The sequence below is a fragment of the Mustela nivalis genome (assembly GCF_964662115.1).
Source record: "Mustela nivalis genome assembly, chromosome: 8".
NCBI classification, from domain to species: domain Eukaryota; kingdom Metazoa; phylum Chordata; class Mammalia; order Carnivora; family Mustelidae; genus Mustela; species Mustela nivalis.
This window is the reverse complement of record NC_139027.1, coordinates 32295078-32318992: the sequence shown is the minus strand read 5'-3', so window position 1 is coordinate 32318992 and position 23915 is coordinate 32295078. Positions and strand designations below refer to the sequence as shown.

The window sequence follows — 23915 nt, the reverse complement described above, 5'->3', positions numbered from 1 at the left end:
TCATGGTCAGACCTGACATTTTTAAGCCTACACACCCATTTCAGTAAAAGTAGTGTTCCCCAGAACAGACTTCCTTCCATACACATACATTATCATTTGTGTTTGAGAGAGTGTAGGTGGCGGTACAGATCATCTATGTCCTTTCAAGAGCTTCCCCTCTAATGTTTCAAATGCATTAACACTCAGCAGGTGAAATTAAAATACTTTTTATACTTCTGAACCATTCCCCTATTAACATCTCTTGTGATTGTGAAATCAGGGTTGAGTGCGCTCTAACTGAACGTGTCATTCATTGTTTTTTTTTTTTTTTAGGAGAGATTTAACATTTCTATGCATTTTAACACCCTCTTTTGGTAATGAAAACATTGGGAGCCAACTCGTTGTCTGCTCTCTCTTGAAGGCCTGCTGTTCTTTCTCGTTTTTCAAGTGCTTCATGGACAAATAAAGTAACTTGGCATTGTCATGATGGAGTGTTTCAATAGCCTGGACCCACTGATTGTACTCCAAATAATTTGCCTCTGCCCTTTGCATTATAAAAGCAACCAGATGAAAAAGAGTGTTGTACATCTGAGCATCCACAAAGGAGTTCCAACAGTGGAAAGGCTGCCCAGGCTCCAGCTTGACTCCCAAGGTTCTAAAATAAGTGGGTTTTTTTTTTTTTTTTTCTTCTCCTTCTTCTTTTTTCTTTCTCTGAGGTTGTCTAATGAGAATGCTGGTTGAGAAGGACTGGGTGAAGAAGCAAGTGAATTTCAATCTCATTGAGGTCAAGAACTTTATTTCATTCCTGTTTGTATTCTATGTGGTTATTGGCTCCCTCTAGGCCTTACAGAAAGAAAGAAAAGAAAGATTTATTAATCATCAAGCGGCCATTTTTGTAATACAAGCAGGAGAAAGATTTTTATTTAAAAAATTATGTTGTTAGATATACTAAACAAAACATGAAGCCTAAGTTTGGGGACTATTTCTTTTTCTTTTCTTAAAATTTTATTTATTTATTTCAGAGAGAGAGAGAGTGCATGCAAGAGCAGGGGAAGGGAAAAGGGAGGGGAAGAAGCAGACTCCAAGAGCCAGAGACAACTTGGGGCTCATCTCAGGACACTGAGACCAAGACCTGAGCTGAAGCAGATGCTTAAGAAACTGAGCCACTCAGGTGCCCCAAGTTTGGGAAATTTTTCTTACATGGCTATGTGTCTTTCTTTATGTGTCTGCGATGTATTTGTGCGATACAGAAAGTATGACCTTGAAGTAATGAGGCCTAAAGAGACACACATTTCGGACCATATATTGGTGTTGAAGTGAAGTTTAAAGAAATTAGGCATGCTAACGTATTCCCCAAACTCAAGTGTCATCCAGACATGAAGTGTTGCAATTACAGATTAGTCAACAGCACATATTTATTGATCGGCTCCTTTGATCTCCTTTGATCTATCTCAATAAAATAATGACATTGTTAGGAACCAGGAAGAATGAAATGACTTTGCCCATAGCTATCCAAGTCGAGAAAACAGAGCACAACCAATATAAAAATTGAGGGCAGGCTACAGAGGCAATGCATATCCAACACCATTTAATGATGAGTCACTCTTACCTGTCCCATACACAATTTGGCTTTGGAATATATTGTTACTTGTTTCTGAAGGAGCTTTTTTGTCCTTGTAAATTCAAATCATGACAGCTCAGAAGCTGTCATTAAGAATAAGAATACACTGAAGCACTTTTTTTCCTCCTCCACAGTCTTGCAATCTATGGATGAAATGTGAACGTAGCAACAGAAAAAAATATGAAACCTGTCTGGTTTCAATAACTTCATACCTGGAGCCACTGGCGATTGTGTTTGCCCTTATTCTCAGCTGCAATCACTCAGTCTCACAGTTGGACAAATGTCTCATTCAAAATCAACCTCCCATTCTTGATTGCTCCCTATCAGGCTCCTGCCATTGCCAGCTGTTTCTTGATCAGAACACATTGCTTTAAGATTTGCCTCTTTATGTCCTCCAAGCAGATGAACAAGCACAGAAATATTTTGAAACATCTTATTACACTTACCAGTGTTATTTGACTCTGCAATGAGTTAAAAACCAATCACAATGAGTAATGCTAGGGTTGGAGAACTGCCATTTCCACTTACCTGTATCTGTGGATAAGAAACTTGGTGAGATTTTGGACCAGAGACTCTCCATCCATCACGGTTGAAATTTCACATGCAGGATGAAAAGACTGGAGGAAAGCAGAGAGATTTACTGAACTGGTTGCCTTTAGAAAGCAATCCATTGGAAGTAGCTTGTAGGTAGTTCTAAAGTATTGCAAATAAAATAAGCTCAGGTTTGGAGAAATATAGATCTCCCTGTAATGTCTGGACACTTTTCTAAACACTTGCCACACTTTTTTCTATGTTAATGACTGGCTCATGTGACGTATACAAGACTTTATGGCCTCTAGTGGCTGTGTGAGACTCTGGACATGGTTAGATCCTCAGAAATGCATAGTAATGTATTTTTGCAAAGTCTCTTGACTTTTCTTTGGACCAATGGTTGAGTGTGTTTGGAGAAATGCTTCCTACAGTCTCACAGTTCAGTCCTTCCAAGTCCATACCAGCTTCACTGACCTTGCTAAGTCTGCCTCCTCTTAGCCTGACAGGATGATTCCTGGTTCATCGGTGCCTTTAAATCACCCTCTCCTGCAAACAGTTTGCTGGGGTCCCAGAAGGACGGAATGCTATGGCATTCCAACATTTTCTCTTTACTCAGGGGTCCAGCAATTACAATCAAAATATGTTGAAATTTCTACCAGTGTTTCAGCTCATCTCTTCAAGCTCTGCCCATAGCTGAATGAAATATTTGCAAAAACGAAACAAAAAACTTCTTCATTGTATGTTAATGTCTCTGCCTGCTCTGTAGAGATAAGCCCGAGGACATCATTATGGTTAAGTAGGCTATCTACATGGGAAGATAGAATAAGATAGAATAGACTTTAAATGATACACTCTTATAATTAGTTAAGGTTTTTAAACACAGATTTTTTTAAAAATAGTATCTGATGACAAAAAAAAAAACCCTACACCTAATAACAGAAGAATCTGAGTTGATTAATGTCCTTAATATTTTTTTTAATTTATTTATTTAGAAACATTACTTTGGGAATTTATTTGGGAATACAACATTAAAATTAGGTACTATAAATAGATTAGATGGCCTGGAATCAAGAATATTCTAATCCAGTTTCAAAGGAGAATCTACAGTTTCAATAAAGAAAAAAAAATTGAATTCTGTTACATCTTGTTTTTCTTTGTTTTGTTTTGTTTTGTTTTTAATGAGATAGAGAATTAAACTCTCAAGTAACTATGGCTATCCCGACTTGTGTGCTTTCTCCTGGAGGGAGGTCCTTAAGTTCCATATAAAGCCAAAGGAATATCATTGGACACCTGTGAAGAGCTTGAGAACTTAAAACCTAGGGGAATATGAGACCAGTCCGGGCTTTCTATTCTGTTGTTCAAGGGCTCATACATTGGAAGACAAAAAAAAATCTGCTCGCAATTTTTTTTTAAATTTTTCTTGCAGATTATGGGACATGAGTTTAGAAAGAAGCAGAGGCAAGAGGGCCTATCATTTGCAAATGGCAGAGAAAAGCAAAATCAAGCCCTATGAAGAGAGTAAAAATGAAATGAATTTATCTAAGATCATCTCCCTGGATACCACCAGCTCGGTTAGAGCCAAATTGCTATTGACGACTTCAAAGCACCAAATTATGTATATGATATATGACATGACATATGATATAGGATGCAAATAATCAAATATTTTAACAATGAAAATACCAAATGAATTAAATATTCCTCTTATATAGGGTTATTAAAATTACATTAAGAGACCTAGATGCAGTCTGTTGTGTTGAGCACAACGATCTGCTTCTCAATGCTCTGGGCAGAATTTAAAATGCAAGTGATCATATAAGCACTGCAGACTAATTTTTAAACTAGGTGGAGCCCCAACACTTCATTCTGATGGGAGATCACACCTCTCTTCCTCTTCCTTCTCCTCTTTTAATGTATTCAATAGTTGACTTAGAAAGTAAGATGTACCTTTAGAAACAAAGAAGACATTAAGAATTTTCTTGCTGAGTAAGAACCCACCCACCTGCTTGTCTCAGAAAACACTTGCTTTCAAGATTGCTGTAGTATTCTATTATCAAGTCTCATCAAGAAGGAAAATTAAGTCTCATTAAAAAGAAATCACAATTTTGATTGTGCCCAAACTCCTCGCTTTAACTTACCCAAAACCAACATGATAAGCCTGTCAACTAAAGGTCCTTCAGGTTTTGTCCATTCCAAGCCTCAGCCTACGTGGGCTTCTCACAATGAGTCAAGCAGATTTTGCTTGACTTCTTGATTCTTGCTTCTTGGCAATGATTCAAACTCTGTCCACCGGGAATTCCTGTTTTCTCATTTACCCATGTATTCACACAGGAACTCAGGACATATGTACTCATTACTTGGTCCATGCCTGTCTCAATTCTAACCCTGCTTTGAGACCAAGGAGTCTCATTCAAAGCCATGCAATGGATCCACGACATCTTTCTTTATCTTTCTGTTCAAGAATAATTAGCCAATCTACTTATTTTGTCATTTATTCACTTAAATATTGTATTGAATACCTATTGCATGCTAAGTCCTAATAATACAAGTACAAATGAAATCTGTTCTCTGACTGTATGGAACTTGAAATGGAGTCAAAAAGCAAACCAGTGAAATAGTAGGTACCCCACAATGGTAGAGTGGAAGGGTTGTACGATGTGTGCTCCGGAACCTGAACCACATGGGAAGGTTTAGGGTCCTCTCCCCAGAGGAGAAAACTGCTGACCTGAGCCTTGAAATTAATTAGCTAAATACAGAAGAGAATGAAGAGTGCTCTGTGCAGAAAGAAAAGCCACAGGAAAATAGCAGAAGAAGTCTGAGGAAAACCGTGGCTTTCTACCTGACCAGGCTGCACACACACGGCAGTCACTCGAAGCTGGGGAAATGAAAGGACCTTGGTGGGTGGTGACCAGAGATGACATGAAGATCTGCACTGCAAATAAATTTTGAAACATATCTGAGAACTGTGCTAAGAAGTTTATATTTTATCCTAAATGGTTTGGGGAAGGATTGAACAGTGCTGAGGGTAGAGGGGAAAAATCAGAATTTGATTTTGAATGTTACCATCATCCACCAAAATACTTGGAACTGAAAAACAAACAAAAACAAACAAACAAACAAACAAAACCCAAGAACTCTCCACAAAAGCCTGATCTCTCAAAATGGATGAAATCCACTTTTTGTATTATTTCTGGTTTTCTTTTTCTCAAAGAACAAGAAGTCCAGGGGTGGGTAGTTCATTGTTACAGCGACTCAGTGACACTGTCAAGAACTGAAATTCTGTCTGTCTGTCTGCTCCAGCTTCTTCATCTCACAGGCCTTTGTCCTCCTCCTTGTCCCCTCCTGCCCACTGAGAAGCTGCTGCGATTTCAGAAGTCAAGTCTATTGTCTGGGAAGGAAACAAGTGGAAGAGATATAGGGCCAAGGGGGGGCAAAAGCTGAATCTGTCCCTTTTTAATAAATAAACACTTTCCTGAGGTCACTCAGGTGATTCTTGTTTACACCTATGTGGCCAGAAACCTGTTACATGGTTGTCCCTAGCTGCAAGGGACAGTGCAGGGGGGAAAAAGAAAAAAAAAAAAAAAGAGTTTCCCTTTAGGATTTCTTTTTAAGATTTTATGTATTTATTTATTTGAAAGAGAGACAGAGAGAGAGAGAGAATGAAAGCAACCAAGCACACAGAGGGAGAGGGAGAAGAAGGTTCCCCGCTGAACCGAAATCCCAATGCGGGGCTCAATCTTAGGACCCTGGAATCATGACCTGAGCCACAGGCAGATGCTTCACTGACTGAGCCACCCAAGTGCTAACCACCCCCCCATTCAGATTTCTAAAGCAGAAAAAAGGAAGGGAAGAAAGGGTCCTGAATGGCTTGTGGGTACAGTCACCATTCATCATATCCATCACTGAACTACATTTGGTCAACTTTTAAAATACCATATCTTGGGCGCCTGGGTGGCTCAGTGGGTTAAGCCGCTGCCTTTGGCTCAGGTCATGATCCCAGGTCCTGGGATCGAGTCCCACATCAGGCTCTCTGCTGCTCAGCAGGGAGCCTGCTTCCTCCTCTCTCTCTGCCTGCCTCTCTGCCTACTTGTGATCTCTCTCTGTCAAATAAATAAATAAAATCTTAAAAAAAATAATAAAAAAAATAAAATACCATATCTTAATTTTCCTTAGTTATACCTTATTGTTATATAGGATACATATTATATAGATAATATATTATTATGCATATATATAATACATTGTATAGATATATACAACATAAGATGTATTATTATATGGAATACATGTATGTATATACACACACATAGGTATGTCTGATTGAAGGGGAAGAAGGGGAGGTTTGAATATCAGAATATTCTGCATGAAAGAAAAACAAACAACTTGCCCCTTCTTGTTCTGGCTTTAGTGCTTTGCTTTGCCAAGATTATACAAATCTAGAATTCCTCAAACTCACCATTAATATATCTATCTTGCACTCTCCTCTCTTCTCTTTACTTTTTTAAGATTTTATTTTTCAATAATCTCTTTTTTATTATGTTCAGTTAGCCACTGTATGTAATGTACATCATTCATTTTTGATATAGTGTTCAGTGATTGTGTATAACATCCAGTGCTCATCACACCACGTGCCCTCCTTAGTACCCATCACCCTGTTACCTCCTCCCCCTGCCCCTCCCCTCTGAAACCCTCAGTTTGTTTCCTGGGGTCTCTAATTTTAAAACATACACAAAGTAGAGAAGATAATATATTGAGTCCCCTATTGAGCATTCAACCACCTGCGACCATTATCATTTTGCCAATCGTGTTTCATCTATCCTTCCCCCTTTTCCTCTGGAATGTTTTAAGCAAATTCGTTCCATTTCAGTATGCAAAAATGAATTAACCTTGTATACCTCCAATTTCTTCTTCTTCTTCTTCAAACAAGAGACTCTGTGAGAGTTTTAACATGACTCAAAAAAAAATGATGAACGGAAAAATGTTACTTGGAAATTCTCTCTCTCTTTTATATATATGTACACACACACACACGCACACACACACACACACGAGTAACAACAGACATGGGACAGAAAAAGAGAGAGTGAAATTTTAAGACGGAAAAGCCCAATTTCCAGGAACTAGAAGACTAAGTGGAGTTTCCACCACCCCCTGAAGGAGTAACTCTCACCAATACCTTTATTAGCCAGAGCCGAATTTCTCCTTCTCTGACTCCTACCCTTAAAATTTAGGTCACATTTAAAGTATCAGTCACAGTTAACAAATGTAGCAATTAGTATTCCATTCAAGTTTACATTTAACATTAAAAGGAGTTTTCTAAATCTCACGCTATATGCTAGATGGTAGCTTACTGCTGCTATATTCTAAATGAGAAGCTGTTTAAGGAAGAGGCTGGCCTCTCCTGTCTTAGCGATTTGATTACTTTGACCTTCTGCTCCTACCCGATCCTTTAAGACAAAGATTTCAGAGTGTTAACAACTATTCTTCACTAATTAAATGCATTAAATATGTGTGCATTCGTTCACACACACTGTCCATTTGTTCAGCCGCTCATTGATGTGTTCATTCATTCACTAAACCTTGTGCAGGTCCTGTACGTATCTTATCGCTAAATTCTGTAAGCATGAAGACCCTGGTCAGGAACTGTAATCGTGCCTCTGTTTTCATAAAGCTAAGCAAACCCACATCCTAAAAGCTCTATGTGGGAATGAGGGGGAAAGTGGTTATGTTCCAAACGTCTGAGGAGTAGAAATGCCAATCTGAAAGCATCTTTCCAAAAAGGCATCGTGGCAGGACGGCGGGGCGGGAAATGGGCCTGGCTGGAAGGATCTCTAGATGTGTATTTTTATCGTCCATGTGTTGGATGAAGCGGGGAGCTGCCAGATAGCTGCTTTTCCACAGCTTGCAGTTACTGTTGGGAACAGATCCATGTATGGAAGCGAAAGCCGAAAGGCACAGATAAGCAGAGATCCAGCTATGCAAACCATGTTTAGAGACACTTAAAGGACAAGCATCCCAGGTCCTTTCTTTCTGGTAAATTCGGAGAAGCCATCATCCCGGGTCTTTTTTCACATCCAGCCCATGCGGACTGAACAGCCCAGACTTGACAGAGAGGTAGGTGCAGGGCTTTTGGGGATGAAACTTATCTAAAGGATCATTCAGGAATATTCCCTCCCGAGAGCTCTTGATGTCCTTTAAGGGAAGCTGCCAGATGACATTTTGTGGGGGGGGAATAAAAAAAGGAAAGAAAGAGAAAAAAAAAAAAGAAAGAAAGATTTGGGTTGGAGCTGGTGACTAAGAGATATTTGACAGCTCTGCCTTCACAAAACAGGGCAGCTTGGTTGCAGAGAGAAGGGGACAGCACAGAATGGCCGCCAATTATAATCCCTTTGTCTGGGGTCACTTACCATTTGGATTTTTGTGGATATGAATCTTCCTGGATGTTGCCAGCACCTTTGGAATGGGCCACAGCTTCCCTCAGGTTCTGATACGGGGTATTTTAGCCTGGGATTGGTAGGATTTGCCCTTTTCCTTGCTAGCTCCTCTGAAGCCGGCATAAACTCACACGTGGGGCTAGTTCTTCCTCAGACATGGAAGAGCTGCTTGTAAACGACATTATTATTTTTGGCAAGGGAAGTCATTTTTGCAGTGTTTCTCAGCAGATCGGAGGTTGATTACATCCTGTTCAAAGATTCTTGAGTTGCTTTCACAAACACGGGTCTTGCGCAAGTTGAAATTGCTGAAACCAGCTGTAAACACTGGACGGTTCTCGCTACCTTTAACATTTTTCTTTCTTTTTTGTTAATGACTGAAAACATAGGAACTTGAGGGGAGATTTCCCCAAAGATTATTCTAGTTTAGCTGTCAGGGATGTTTGAGAATTCTGGATTGGGACAGAACCACAAAAGCAGCATGTCTCAGGGGTCCAAAGTTTAAGTGTAAACGTGAAGGCAAGAACAAAACCAGGATCTCTGTGACTCTAGTCTATTTTCTAAAATACTCGTTAGCTCAAACAAGTCATATCAATAACACTTTGAAATGCTACTCTAGCTAATTACCAAATTGTAATAATTAGATCATTAAAGCAGTCTTTTCAAAATTGTTGGCAAAATCTGGGAACTATTGCCAAACACGAAAGTCAAAGGAAAAATTTTTAGGTCATATCTGTAAAATGTGTGTGTTTTTCCAAGATTGAATTAAAAGAATTTTTGTGCAAGAAAATGAAATGTAAATTTACAATTTCAGTTGTTGAGAATAATTTGTCTCTATTTCAAGCAAGATTTCAGCCCCCTTGTTATGTAGGTCTTCAATCTTAAAATAGCGCATAAGAGGGGGGAAAAAAAAGAAAGAAAAAATTGAACGTATTTTTTCCCTCCCTGATGACAAAGGATGACATGCAAAATGTTTAATAAACAAGTATAAGAAAATAATAAAATGGTTTATAATAACAAGCAAGGAGATGTTCTTTGTATAAATTAGATAGAGGAAAAAACAATTCACTTAGGTAATATAGATAAGATGACTATAGTTATGTGGTGGCTTCTTTCAAATTGTGAAGTTTCCATAATACAAAAAAAAAAAAAAAAAAGCAGCAGCGAAGGAGAAAACATTGTTCTACTCCAATAATAATACTTCATCATTACTAAAATAATTATAATACAAAACATGGATGTTTTCATAAAATTATTCCTTTTCATGTCTAGACTATTTACACTGACAACACGCTAAATTAACAGCACATTCAAACTTACCCTTCACACACCTCTAAAATAGGCTATTTGACTTAACAACACTAATATTCTCATGCGCATGCGCGCGCACGCGTGAGAGAAACAGGCAATAAACTATGCCTTCTTTTTTTAAACCAACTGAGACAAGCTGTCATAACTTTAGCTAAAGTGGAACAGGCCTACAAAAGGATGGCTTTAAAATATTTAATTAAACACTACATACCAACCAGCTTTTCTAAAGGAACAGCACAACAGGAGTCCGGGCAATTTTCAATAAGTAAAAGGTTATTATAAATTATGTCACTAGTATTTGTGACCAGATGCAATGCATAGATGACATCATTGGCTGTTTTCTCAGTTGCTTACTGCCAAGTACATTTCATCTCATGTGCATTCCACATGAGAAATGCCTATTCCTGTTCTTCTTTAGCAAGCAAATTTGAGAAGTGTAATATAAGTAATAAAGAGTGACTTACTGCTATTTTCATATGGACTATGTAAACATCTATGAAGAAAATTGACAAATAAACTACTTGACCTTTTGACTATGACCTGTGAAGCACTCAGGGATGACTATACATGTAGAAAATCTTGGGAAGGTCATATTTTGAGAGGGGAATTGAAAATATTGACAGTCTCGTGGGAAAAAAAAAAGAGTTAGATGTTCTATGCCATAGTTAGCTGAAGATATGAAGGAAATTCATGGTGACCAAGAATGACACAGGAGTTGAAATTTATCCCAAGAGCATAGAGCACGGATTTGAGGCTCCCGTGTATATGGCAGGACCAGAGACAATAGCTCCTGGGCTGGGTCAGCTGTGCTCCAATGAGTAGGAAGATTAAGGGCTTTTAGGGGCTTCAGCGGGAAACAACTTCCCTGAATACTGAAGGGGGAGTTTATATGAAAGTAAGAATAGAAGTTTCCTTTTCCAGAGATAATGAAAAATTTTGGCTTACAAGAAAATTCATCAAGTTTCAAGGAAATGATAGCATTGGTTACTTTGTTTTAAGAATCCCTTTAGGAACATAAAGTAAAATAAAATTCTCTCAGATGATTAAAAACTGTGGGACTTCGAGTGGTCTCAGACAAACCACTGATGGCTGCAAAAACCTTAAAGGTGACAAGAGACTAGGGAACAAATTTGAAGACCAGAGAGGCTGTCCACTTTCTTCAAGGTTAATCAATGGGAAGCGAAGTTTCCCCAGAATCCAGATCCTTTGGTTTTCCGATCAGAACTAGCCTGTTCTTGTAGCACGTCTTTCTTAATCTTAAAGTTACATGCTCTTTTCAAGTGTCATGGCAAGATATTAGAAGAATTTTATGCCAGAGGGTTTTTAAAGGCAGTTTTAAGGTATATAAAGTAACAAGAAGGTAATGAACTCTGTGACACTTGGTGCTGGTGAGAAGATGGGCTTTCCTCCTTTGACTTTTTCCCATGCTTCTCACTTCTAACTGCTCATTAGAAGCACTTGGATAAAGTGCTGCCCACACTACACCCCTGATGAACTACAAATGGACATGGGGTCCAGGCAAGGGTAGTTAATTTTTTTAAATCTATCCCATAAAATTTAAATATGCAGCCAAGGTTAAGAACCACTTCCTTTTTATAATAAAAAAGGTGGTAACCACTTCAGTTTATTTCAACTGGGGGAGTTAACAGAACCACAGCCGAAGATTAAAAATGAGCTCTTTCCCAAAGAGACTATTTCTTTGAAAGTTTTGTTGATGTAATCTTTGGTGACATGGAGTTCCTCCATAAAAGTTTCAGGATATTTAAAAAGAAGTTTCCTCTAAGTCATAGGATTGATACGAATCTATTTGACATTTCATATACTTCTTTGGCCTGAAACATATGCGTGTTAGCCACAATTATTGAAAGGTAAAAAAAATATGAATATATGATATTATGGTTCTGAACTACAGATGTTAAATGAAATTTTCTATTGTTTTAGCAACTATTAAACAGCCATCTTGAAAAGCCTTGTTAATTTTGGATAGCAACTGTTTTCTAAGGAATAAGCAAATCATTGTCTTATTTATTTATTTATTACTTTTGCATTTTTAAATGGCAAGACCTTTGGGAAGATGGTGCATGATTTTATGCAAAATATATATTAATTTATCACATGAACAAGAAACTAACGCTACCCAAAATACAATGAGGACATGTAAGGCCACAAAAGACTTCTGCCATGTAGGTGGGAAATGTACCCTTGCCTGGACCCCATGACCATTTGTAGTTCATCAGGGGTGTAGTGTGGGCAGCACTTTATCCAAGTGCTTCTAATAGGTTGTCCAAACCCTGTAAGGAAAGAGTCTGGATTAAATGCAGGTAAATAAAATTTAAAAGCCTTAGACTTCAGCCTGGGCTGAAGTCTACCTCTTCAAGGTAGTGGAAAGCAGCGAGCAGAGTTCTGGTCGCTGTGGGTGGGTAGAGTCACACCCGCTAAATTTCATTCTGGCTCTTCAATGTACTCACGGCTGTGTGACCTTGAACAGGTGACATCACCTCTGTGACCTCCATTTCCTTCCCTCCATTTCACAGTGAAAACCACAGTGAAGGGATTAAGTAGAAAAATGCAAACGAGGAGTTTGGCATAGTGGCCAATAAATGGTGTTACCATCTTTGTAAGCAAGAATAAAATCAAATCAGTCTCTCAAGGAAGTCTCTGAAACTAGAAATACTAAGTAGAAGAGTGATCACATTTCAAGGAGAGTATAGATGAATTCCTTTTTTTAAAGATTTTATGTATTTATTTATTTATTTATTTGAGAGAGAGAGAGCACATGGGAGCAGGGGGCTGGGAGGGGCAGAGGGAGAGGAAGAAGCAGACTCCCCACTGAGCAGGGAGCCCACCCTGCTGGCTCTATCCCAGGACCCTGAGATCAAAACCTGAGCACATGGCAGACGCTTAACTGGCTTTGGGAGGTACTGATTAAACACTCTTTGGTTGATTATAAGCATTGAATGCCTCTCCTATTTCAAATCATATCATGAAGTTGAGCCTGCAAACTATTAATATACCAAGAATTAATAAATACAGATTTATATTTATTCATGAATATTAAGAGACATACAAAAAAGCAATCTCAAAATGGACTCATATCTTCATAGAAAAGGGCACCATTAACAAGACATTTCTTGAATCCTTTTCTAAGCAAGGTGTGTTTTAGAAATAGAAGAATACATCGAATACTCTATTCAGAGTAATGCATTATGTTCCAATTAATAATAATATATAATAGTAATTATAAGAGTAATTATAGTCTGGTCCTTTCATCTGTCCGCAGCTTGTCCCCTGAGAGATAAGATGTGATCATATATGAAATGACATTATCAATTGCAAGCTATTCTTGAATTTTGTTTAGAGAAATATAATTTTAACATATGATTTCTAAATCTTACCTTATTTACTGTTGTTTTACCTATATGGATAAAATGTATGCTATAAAATAAAAAGCTTTTTTTTTTCTTTTGGTTAAAGCTCTGAATTCTAGATTCAGACAAATCTATTAGCTCCCAAATGTGCATCTTAATGCAAGCTTCCTTAAGGCAAGCTTCCTAGAAATGATCTTGACATGTGTTGAGGTCTATTATTTTCCAAGCATGGTTCTAAACAAGTCACATATGTTAATTTATTAATTCTGACAATTGGTTTGTAAGATAAGCATCCATTTTACAAAGAGTGCTACACAGAAAGGTTAAGCGATATATCCAAGGTCACACAGCAGGTAAATAAAAAGAACAGGATTTGAAGTCTGTGCTTAGCTTCTGTATTACAACTGCCTCACAATTATTTCCTGGCCTTTAAAAAAGGGAAACAAATAAATTAATGCATCAAAAAAGTAATGTTGAAAGTATTCAGTATAGTGTCTTATAAGAAAAGCAAACTTTTTCTCAGATTAGTGTTCATTTAATTTAGCCTGTTGAACAAGTAAGCCAATCATTTGAAATAGTGCTTCTGAATAAGAATAATAAGAAATGTTTATTTAATATTAAGTATTATTTATTGTTAAATAGTTATTAAATAACACTTAATATTTCTGAATAAGATATAATATTGATTTTTCTTTATAAAGTAACATTTCCAAACTGTTGATTGGATACTTTTCAGACATAGAAGTTAAATTATTATTTTGTGACTATATTCCATCCTCTTCCCCTCGCTGTTCATTGTATCATGTTTCAATAAATACGCGTCAGAATCTTTACATCCTTCCTGTTACGTAGGAAAATGAGTTAGACAAAAATCATAAAATGGGATAAAAATCATCCAAATGAAAGTTAGTATTATTTTCAGGGATCCATCTCACAAACATATTAAATTGCCTTTAAATTCCAATTAATCTAAAATGAAGAACAGGAACTCCACGTGACATTCAACTTACATTTTAGTTTATGCTTACGAACATGGAACTTTCAGGAATTCAACATACAATATTGCAGAAATATGTATTCGTTTTATGAAAACAATGATGCAATCTATTTAATCTATGGTAACAGAAATTATACAGAAGTTGGTTGCTTGTTTATTTATTTTATTTTTTGCAAAGAACATGTCATGAAAACTTACCTCTTTTCTCCTCTTTCTATCATGTGTATGCAGAGAAATAGAGGTCAAATTCACTCCCTACCACTCTATTGTGTTCTACCACACAGGAAAAATTATTTATCTTATTGTTTTCCCAGAAATGATTTTGCAACTATTAATTTAAAATATTCTTTTGCCTTAGAGAAATGTCTACTCTGATGCAGGTAGGAGAATGGGAAAGCAAATAAGATCAGAGGCAAGCAAAAACTAGAGCTCCTATAGGCCCCATAAATCTATAAGCCTTAATAGGTTACATTTTTTAAACTACCAAAAGTCAACCACCGTATCAACAGTAAACAGCCGTAATAATTCATTAAACTAAATCGCAGTTTCCTGAGCAGTTCAGAGGGCGTAAAAACAAAAATAAAACCACAGTATACTACAAACCAGACACCAAAATTTTCATTATTAAGGAACTAAATTTAAGTAACACTATATATTTAGCTTAAGTTCAGTCCCTGGATCCCAAAGCCAAAATTTAGACCCATGCTTTTTAGGGAACACAGATGAAGTAAATACTATAGAGAATGTATGTCCCAGAGCTCATTTTGTTGTTGTTATTGTTTTCCCTTCAATAATCTATTTGAGTGTATGAGGATAATGTCTAGAGGTAATCTTTGCTGCTTCATGGTATGAGTTTGGTTTCGGGTAGAGACTAAAGCTCACTGGGAAGACAGAAGAAGTTCCTTGATACTTTGATTCCCTGGTTATAGCACCAAGACCAGTACCACTCACTGCATTCATGGTGGGTGGAGGAGATGAAAGATTCTCTCTCTCTCTCTCTTTTGTGGTCTTACCATTTAAACCTCTTTATTTTAAAATAGGATATTAGGGGCACCTGGATGGCTCAGTAGGTTAAAGCCTCTGCCTTTGGCTCAGGTAATGATCTCAGGGTCCTGGGATCGAGCCCCGCATCGGGCTCTCTGCTCAGCAGGGAGCCTGCTTCCCCCTCTCTCTCTGCCTGCCTCTCTGCCTACTTGTGATCTCTGTCTGTCAAATAAATAATAAAATCTTTAAAAATACATATAAAATAAGATATTAGATGCATCTTTGCAATTTGCCTAATCAAAAGTTTCCAGGCTTACGTGTTTTTCTCAAAATAAATGGGAATCCAGTCACCAAAGATAAAGTCTTTATTTTTTTTTAAGATTTTATTTATTTATTTGACAGAGATTACAAGTAGGCAGAGGGGCAGGCAGAGACAGAGAGAGAGAGAAGAGAAAGCAGGCTCCCCGCCCAGCAGAGAGCCCAATGCGGGGCTTGATCCCAGGACCCTGGGACCATGACCTGAGCTGAAGGCAGAGGCCTTAACCCACTGAGCCACCCAGGTGCCCCACCAAAGATAAAGTCTTAACAACACAAAGAAAGCAGCTCGCTCTGGCTGGGACCTTCTTGGGCCAGCAGTCTCTGAGGAGGAAAGGTTTCTTAGCACCGGGTCCCAATAAGGATGCTGCTATGAGTTGAGGAAGGTAGGAACTACAGCTCCCCTTGGATGGTATATTCTTATTAATAAGGTTCCGTCAGGTCCACCTGTGTAGTACATGAGATGGGGCCACAGAATTGAAATTGCTGCTAGGTGGGCAAGGGCAGCCCCCAAAGGGCATGATGAGGAACAAACCCAAAGAGGACAGATGTCCACACACCTGGTCAAGAACTTGAAGAAACACTTTTCTCCCTGTTTTCCCTGTCTTACTAAGAGCCTTACTGGGTGATCTCTAGAAAGTTCTTTGTCTCCAAGTGTCTCTGGCTCAATTACATGTCAATTTTCAAAAACGACGAATACAGATTGAATCCATGTTTTTTAAAAATCCTGTGTGCTTGTCAAAAGACATTACTTGCCAATCAAAGCAAGTAATGTCCCCTAGAATGGTGGGGGGGAGGTGTTCATGAAAAAATTGGCAACATTATTTTAAAATGTCAGTTTTCTAAAGTGAGGAAGTGTGTGGAGTTATTTTCAATTACTTTGTTAATTTATGTCGAAGAATTGAACATAGTAGAAACTGTGTATAAAGAAGATACTTACACCTTAAGGTGTATATAACATATACCTTAACTGTAATATAAAGAGGATACATACACCTTAACAGAGGTTCCACAGTGCTAATAGAAGTGGGGTATCAGAGGTATGACTCAATACCAACACCAAATAAAAAGTACAGTAGGATAAGGAGATAGACAAAAAGAAGGAAAATCATTTTTAGAATAGGGTGGTTGGAGGAAGTCAAATTCAAGCAGAAAATTAAATATGGTGAGGAAACAAGTCACACGAATAATGAGGGGGAAGATTATTAACAGAGGGAAGAAACAGCGAGTTGAAAGGGATGGAGGTAAGAGCATCCTTGATCTGTTCTACAAACAGACCCAGTGAAACTGGATAAAAAGTAGGAGTGATAAAAACAAACAAATAAACAAACAAACATCAGAGATATAGCCAGCTGCCAGTTCATTAGGTCTTTGAAGCCCAAAGATTTGAAGACTGAGTTGGGGGACTTTAATTCTGAGGGTGTTAGGAATCTGTTGGAAGATGATGGGCTCAGAAATGGAATGAACTCACTGACATTTTTTTTTTTTTAAGTTAATTCTGGCTGCAGTAGGGAGGGTGAACTGTAGAAAGGTAAGCAAAACGAAAAAATGCAGGGCTGACTGGGTGGCTCCATTTGTTGAAGATCTGACTCTTGATCTCAACTCAGGTCTTAATCTCAGGGTTGTGAGTTCAGGCTCCAAGTTCAGTTTCACGATAGGCATGGAGCCTGCTTAAAAATAAATAAATAAAAGTAGGTGATAATCATAGTGCCCTTATAGGTCCAGTGTCTATATAATTGGTCATGAAGACATTCTTGAGAATAAAAGGGGCAACTATTAATATTTACACCAGATCGGGTCCTGGGATCTAGCCCCGCATCAGGCTCTCTGCTCAGCGGGGAGCCTGCTTCCTTCTCTCTCTCTCTGCCTGCCTCTCTGCCTGCTTGTGATCTCTCTCTGTCAAATAAATAAATAAATAAATAAAATAATAATAATTACACCAGATCAATGGCAGTGAACCAGAAATGCCCTGGGCGAACTGAGACATGGGCTTGCTATAGCTAAGGGACTGTTTTCAAGAATAAATGTGTACTGAGTAGGTGTTCAAGGAAAAGCAGCTAAAAGTTATAGTTACAAATTGTTTCACCAAGTAAGATTTATGATATATTAATGGGCTATTGACTAAACATAATTCTGTGAAAGAATAAACTACATATTACTATGTAAAACATAGGTAAATTGATTCTTGGAGCTTTTAGTAAGTTAATCTGCCTTGAGAATATCTAGACACTCTTTCTGGTATATGCTATTTCTCAAAGTCATTTGTCCATAGATTTTATTTTTTCAAGGAGATAATATCCTGTGACTTCAACCTTCCATGGAATAATGGTCTAAGAAAAAGCTATCATTCGGTGATAGAATAGAACGGATGATGAATGTGGTTTCAAGATTTGATCCAGAAATTTTAGTTAGATTGCTGGGTAGATAACTCAGTATTATGAAAAAATGCAAACCACAATTTAGAAGCAATCTCATACTGATTTAGCTGCTACCAGAATGTCAAGGTTGCTCTGATCTTCTAGAGATACAAATAAGTCTTTTTCCATTTTCCATGAAAATCTACTGTTTGCTTTGTGCTTATGGTTCTATGGACTTCAGTTTATGCCTGGGAACTTTTAAAAGTAAAAGCTTCTTGGTGCTCTTTCATTTTCCCTGAATAAGGGCTTGGATTTGGTCAAGGATTCTGAATTGCCATTGATACAGAAGTCAAAAACTTGCATGGAAATCTAAAGTATGTAAAGTAAGAAGTCAAGATGAGCTCAGAAATAAAAGTAGTATCTAACCTTGTCAGATGATCAAGAAGAAATTTGTTTTGGGCCCTAGAGTAAAGCTACCACTTACAACTGACTTCCCATATAGTCTTATGGGAGTTGTGTAGTTGAATTAGCAACCAGAAGACTTGGAAACTGTCACCAACTTCTGGACACTGGCTTACAAATAATTCATAAATTTTAAAAAGCTGCTTAACGAGTACATCTCTAAATCTCTTTTTCTATCTAGTATTTCCTTGGGGGTGGAGGGCAATTGTCCTCTATGTTCCTGTAAAGACTAATAACAGTAGTAGCTAACACATAAAGCAATTTCTATGTGCCAGAGGCTTTTCTCAGTGTATTTACATGCATCAATTCATTGAATCCTTATGAACTGGGTCTTATCATCATCTCATTTTCTGGTAAGTAAAAAGAGACAGGGAGGGAGAAAATGAAATCTGCCCAAGGTGAGCCAGAAGGACAAATAGTAGTAAATAGTAAATAGTAGAGCCAGACAAATATGGCTCCAGAGCCAGACAAATATGGCTCCTGAGAAATGATATTATCCACTCCACTCTGCACAAGTGCATAAAGCACTTATTAATAAAGAAGGGTATTGTATTTATTTATTATATATTTATTAACAAAGAAGAGATTAATAAAGAAGGGTAACCTCTTGTATCTAGTAATACTACTTCTAGTTCTTATAATCTTGCAAAACATAATTCGTATTCCAACTGACATCCCTTGAAGTCTCTGAGGACCAACAATTACTACATTTTCCTCGAACTTGCTCTATGGCTCCAGTGTCTCCACTGGAGTACTCCAGAACTCCAGTGTCAGTGGATTCTTCTATGATGTGTGTGTGAATTCTAGCTTAGTGTAAAGCCTAAAAACTCTCCTTTGAATGTGCACTAGTCTCTTCCTATTTTTTAATTTATTTAGTTTATGTGTCAAGGGGATTGATAACAACTCAGCCAACAAGTAAGTGGCAAATAATTTTGAGAGCTCCATGTGCAGGACCTTGAGACCTACCTCTATCAAATTTCATCTGTTAAGATATTTGTGGATCCTAAATGTCATCCAGCCTGCTTTTATTCTTCAACTTTGGTATCTGTTGCAACCATAGTGAGAGTGGCTTTTATGTCTTTATCTGCTGCTCTGTCAAAGTATTTGGCCAAAGCCAAGGACAGTGCCATGCAGCACACCATTCACTTTCTATCCATCTTGAGTCAGCAGTCTTTGACTGCAGCTGTTAATAAGGATTCCACCTAATTGCATTATCAATCAGTCCATATTTTTCCTTTTGGTCCAAAGCACTTTTGTGTAGTTATGTAAAATATCTTGATAAAATTCAAAAATCATGTGCCACCAGCATCTCTCTTGTCTGGTTAGTTTAAGATCCTTACATGTTATGAGGTTAGGCTGACTTGACCTTGGACATTGAAACTCTATTGGTTTATTAGGAATCTTATGACCCCTCTTCCTATCTCCAGAGTTCCTCAAGCTATGGATTGGCTGGAGGTTCTCTTTTGAAAAGTTTTCATACATAAGTATGTAATTTACTTATGCAAAGCAAATGAACAAATTTGGAGTAACCAAGTACTATCTTACCACCACTTTTACCTTTGATTCTACTTTTCCTTACTAATGTTTACTGTCCAGCCTCCTATCCATACATCTGTCTATTAAACCATGTCTGAGATCCCTTGATCTACACTTAGTGTTTTCAAAGTTACACTCATCAGTTTTACAATCTACCTGACTGATCTTTCTGGTTTATTGAACTTTTTGATTAACCTTAAATCAAAAAGTCGACTTGGACTCCTTTCCTTGAGTTGCTGTCTCCCTACCACAACAAATCAGTCCTCAAATCCTGTAGTTCATATCTCCTGAATGTCTCTCATATCCATTGCCACTGCCTTTTATAGTTATTACATGAATTACTGCAGTTACATGCTAAGAGAAGCCCTTCCTCCAGCCTGGTCACTCCCAACATCCTCCCCCGACCCTACTCAGTTGCCAAAGTCTTCTTGCTAAAATGCAATTTTAATCAGGCATCCTCATCTATAAAATCGTTTAATGATAACTTCCAGGATAAAATCCAAATTCACTGGGTAAGCTCCAAAGACCCATGAAATTGTGGGCCTGCCTATGTCTTTAAGCCTGTTCTTCTCTGTCTCCCAAGAAACGTTCTTTGTCCCAGCTTTACCAAACTACTCTTGATTCACCGAAGCAGTCAGAAGTGGCTCCGCTCTCCATTTTCTTACCTGTTCATACCGTCTTCCTTCAGTGTGTGTTTATGTTTTCACTTAACAAACCCTGCCCTTGCTTTAAGACTCAAAACAAGAACCATTCTCCCTGTAATGCCCCTCCCTGTTATCCTATTCTGATCGGTATTCTCCTGCTGTGCACCTACGGTTCCCTGCCTAGATCTCCATGATCCTATTCCGTATTGTGGACGTGTGTTTTTCCGCCTCCTCATTAGACTCTAAGCAACTTGGGGGCATGTACTTATCTTACTCATCTTTGTATAGAAGGGCTTGGCACAGTGTCTGACATACTGTGGGTGTAGTCCATAAATGCTTATGGAATAATGAAGCAAATGAGCCAAATAATTCTCATCAGATAGAGAACTAGAAGAAAATGTTCTCTCAGGAGTTATGTGCTTCTTTTGTATTCCACATGCCCCAAGCTGGGGGCCTGTCCCTTCCTCATTTAGCTCCAAACTCTTAATTGTAAGAATCCCATTGGTTCTTTATACCCTAAGGTCCACCTAACTAATAAACAGATTTTTATAACACTATTCATTCACATGTTGAAGGCTTTCCTTCATCCTATATCCCTATATCCAAAACATAGTCCATTTATTGTAAGAGTATCCAGACTCACCAATCTCAAAAGCTATCCACCTCACCAGCCTCAAAATGAGAGAACTTAAACAGAGGAGAAGATAATTAAAATCTTCCTCTTTTAGGTGAATATTCTTTTTCATTATTTTATATCCCAATACTCACAAATATTTTGAAGATAGCTTTTTCAGAATCAAGTGCCAGTTTATCCTGTTATGAGGGCAAAAATAACACGTGGTGATAGTGAGAAGCTTCCATTAGCATTTTTAGCCACATTATCCAGATCCTAATCCAACTGTTCGAGGTCCTCGCCATAGAGGGGTATTTTCTATCTTTAGATATAGTTCTGAAATCCTTTTGGGTGTCACTTTTAGAAATGGATTTTAATCTGACAACACCAGACACCACTTGGGTTGTGCCTTCATTTGGATCTGAAAACTTATCTCAGTTTACCAATGTATACAAGTAGACATGCCAAGTGTACCTCCTCAAATAATCTGTTTATTTAGACCACTGTGGATACCCCATTTGGGTAACACCTAAAAACTTAGGTAGCCTCTAAAATCTGACTCAGGTTTTGTATTCTTCCATTGATTAGAGTCAAGGTACTTCCTGCCAGTGAGGAAAACATGATGAAGAGTAGGTGCCTGACTGTAGCCCCTGAATAGGTCTTCTTTATTTTTTTTAAAAAAGGATAAAATTATACCATTTGAGAACCAAATAATTTCTGACATCTAACCACTGAATAATTACTGACAGTCCTTTATGACAACGGCTCAGTCTATCAAAAAAGGAGATAAATCTTTATAGGCATTGATTTCAACTTGGAGACTAGGAATAAGACTACTACACTCAAAATCCTAAGTGCTGTCTTTAAGGTCCAATTCTGTCACGAAACAAATAGTTAGACCTCTGCTTTCTCTATGGGATGAGGAAATTGGACTTCGTAACCACTGAAATGCCTTTGTGTTGTAAAGTTCATGGTAAAAAATGTGTGCAACAAATAGACTTGTAAGAAGGCTTTCATGGTATCTGTCGATTTTTTACTCACTGACTGATATATCCCTGATTTGCTCATAAACACAATCTTTGTTCTTAGTATGGCTTCAAATTTTTACGTAAGTTGTCCTAGTCATCGTCGTCATCTGATGAAACATAAGAAGGCATAAGTGGAGAAGAAATAATAACATGCTTTAAGAGCTTGTCCTGACTTAGACCCTCCTCTTTGTCCTATATATTTAATATAGGATATACTGTACCTCAAAAAATCATTAATCATTTACAACAACATAGAAGGACCTTGAGGGTGTTCGATTTAGTGAAATAAATCAGATAGAGAATGACAGATACCATGTGATTTCACTTATATGTGGAATCTAAAGAACAAAACAAACAACACCCCTGAAAAAGATGGTTTACTTTCAGACTAGAATAATAATAAAAATTATTATGACCACCACTTGTTGAGCTCCCACATTGGAAGGAGACAAGCCAGAATTTGAATGTATGTCTACCTAACATTAAAATCTATGCTCTTCCCATATTTCTTGGAATCTGGATAATCATCCTTCAAAATGGCAGCTTTTGTTATCATGAACACTGAAGAAATCATGTCTATGAGCAATTATAAAATTGGGTACCAGTTGATGTGCAACTTTTCAACTTTATTTATCAGAATACTGACATTACAAGTAAAGAGTGCAAAGTTGATAAATCTAGCATCAAAATTCATCGGCCAGGAGTATGACTTTTCAGTTCAGTTTTAGCTTCAGCTCTACCTTTGTAAGTGAAAGATAAGAATAATGATTTCACTGCATTTGAGGGTGTGTAGGCAAATGAAATAATGGATGAGAAAGTTTAAAAACGTGATACATGACAAAGAGTTTTTTTCATTCCCCTGAGCCCATATTTTCCTCAGAAAATGCAACTAAGATCATCAGACAGAAGGACAGAAGCACTTGCCTCTGATCCCAGCTCTGCCAATGGCTGAAACAAATCCCATTCATGAATGAATGACAGGAAATTTTCTGAACATCAGCCAAAAGAATGGTAGAACTAAATAATCCCTAGGTCCCATTTGGCCTTACATAATTGTAATTTATTTAGGCTCAGAAACAATTTCTCATGCTTGTGCTTGCTCTTTGGAACCTGGAGCTTATTTTTGGTGTTTGCACTGAAAAGGTTTTTCAAAAACGTTACTGGATTGAGGACAAAAATGTCCAGGTACCTGAAAGAAATTACAAGTTAAATGGATGAGTCACCAAAAGGCAGTGGGATGGCCAGACCTGTCAGGCCTGTTATTCAAATTAGGGCCAAATGATTCAACTATTTGATCATAGTGATTGGCAGAGGCCTGCAGATGGGAGAAGGTACACGAGTTTGGGTGAATCAGGTCTGACCTGAAGTTTCTCAGAGCAGCAGAAAGGGGAAAAGTATCAAGTGTGTTAAAGAAAAAACCAATTTGGGAGAGAGAAAATGAAAAAGGTGGAAATCCTGTCACAGAGTCAGAAAATAGCTACTGACTGGTTGTCCACTGGCATAAATAATATGGGAAAGATTGCCGGACTGCAATAGAGCTGGGCCTGGTTCTCCAACGTCCCCGTTCTGTGATCTTGGTAAATTTATTTTCATTTTGTGGATCTAAGCTTCTTTGGCCATAAAATAAGGGCTTGACTTGGATGATTAACAAAGGTCCCTCACAACTATTAAATTGCATGCGCAGCAGAAACGTAGCTAATGTTATGAAATATCCCTTTTTTATATGGAGAGAATCTCT

At 37.8% G+C, this 23915-nt stretch overlaps 1 protein-coding gene and 1 long non-coding RNA gene across 5 annotated transcripts in view; one reads left to right on the top strand and one right to left on the bottom strand.

Moving 5' to 3' along the window:
• Positions 1–190: 190 nt before the first annotated feature.
• Positions 191–11801, bottom strand: LOC309870812. The gene is made up of 3 exons (XR_014314827.1): positions 8539–11801; positions 2129–2217; positions 191–822 (listed from the first exon to the last, which is right to left on the bottom strand). It is a non-coding gene; the product is annotated as an uncharacterized lncRNA (long non-coding RNA).
• SLC8A1 (solute carrier family 8 member A1) overlaps positions 8063–23915 on the top strand; it is a 379580-nt gene continuing 363727 nt past the window's right edge. For all 4 annotated transcript variants that reach the window (XM_082743258.1, XM_082743260.1, XM_082743264.1 and 1 more), the window contains exon 1: positions 8063–8245. In XM_082743258.1, coding sequence (XP_082599384.1) covers positions 8213–8245 — 33 coding nt within the window. In that variant the 5' untranslated portion in view covers positions 8063–8212. The remainder of the gene's footprint in view (positions 8246–23915) is intronic.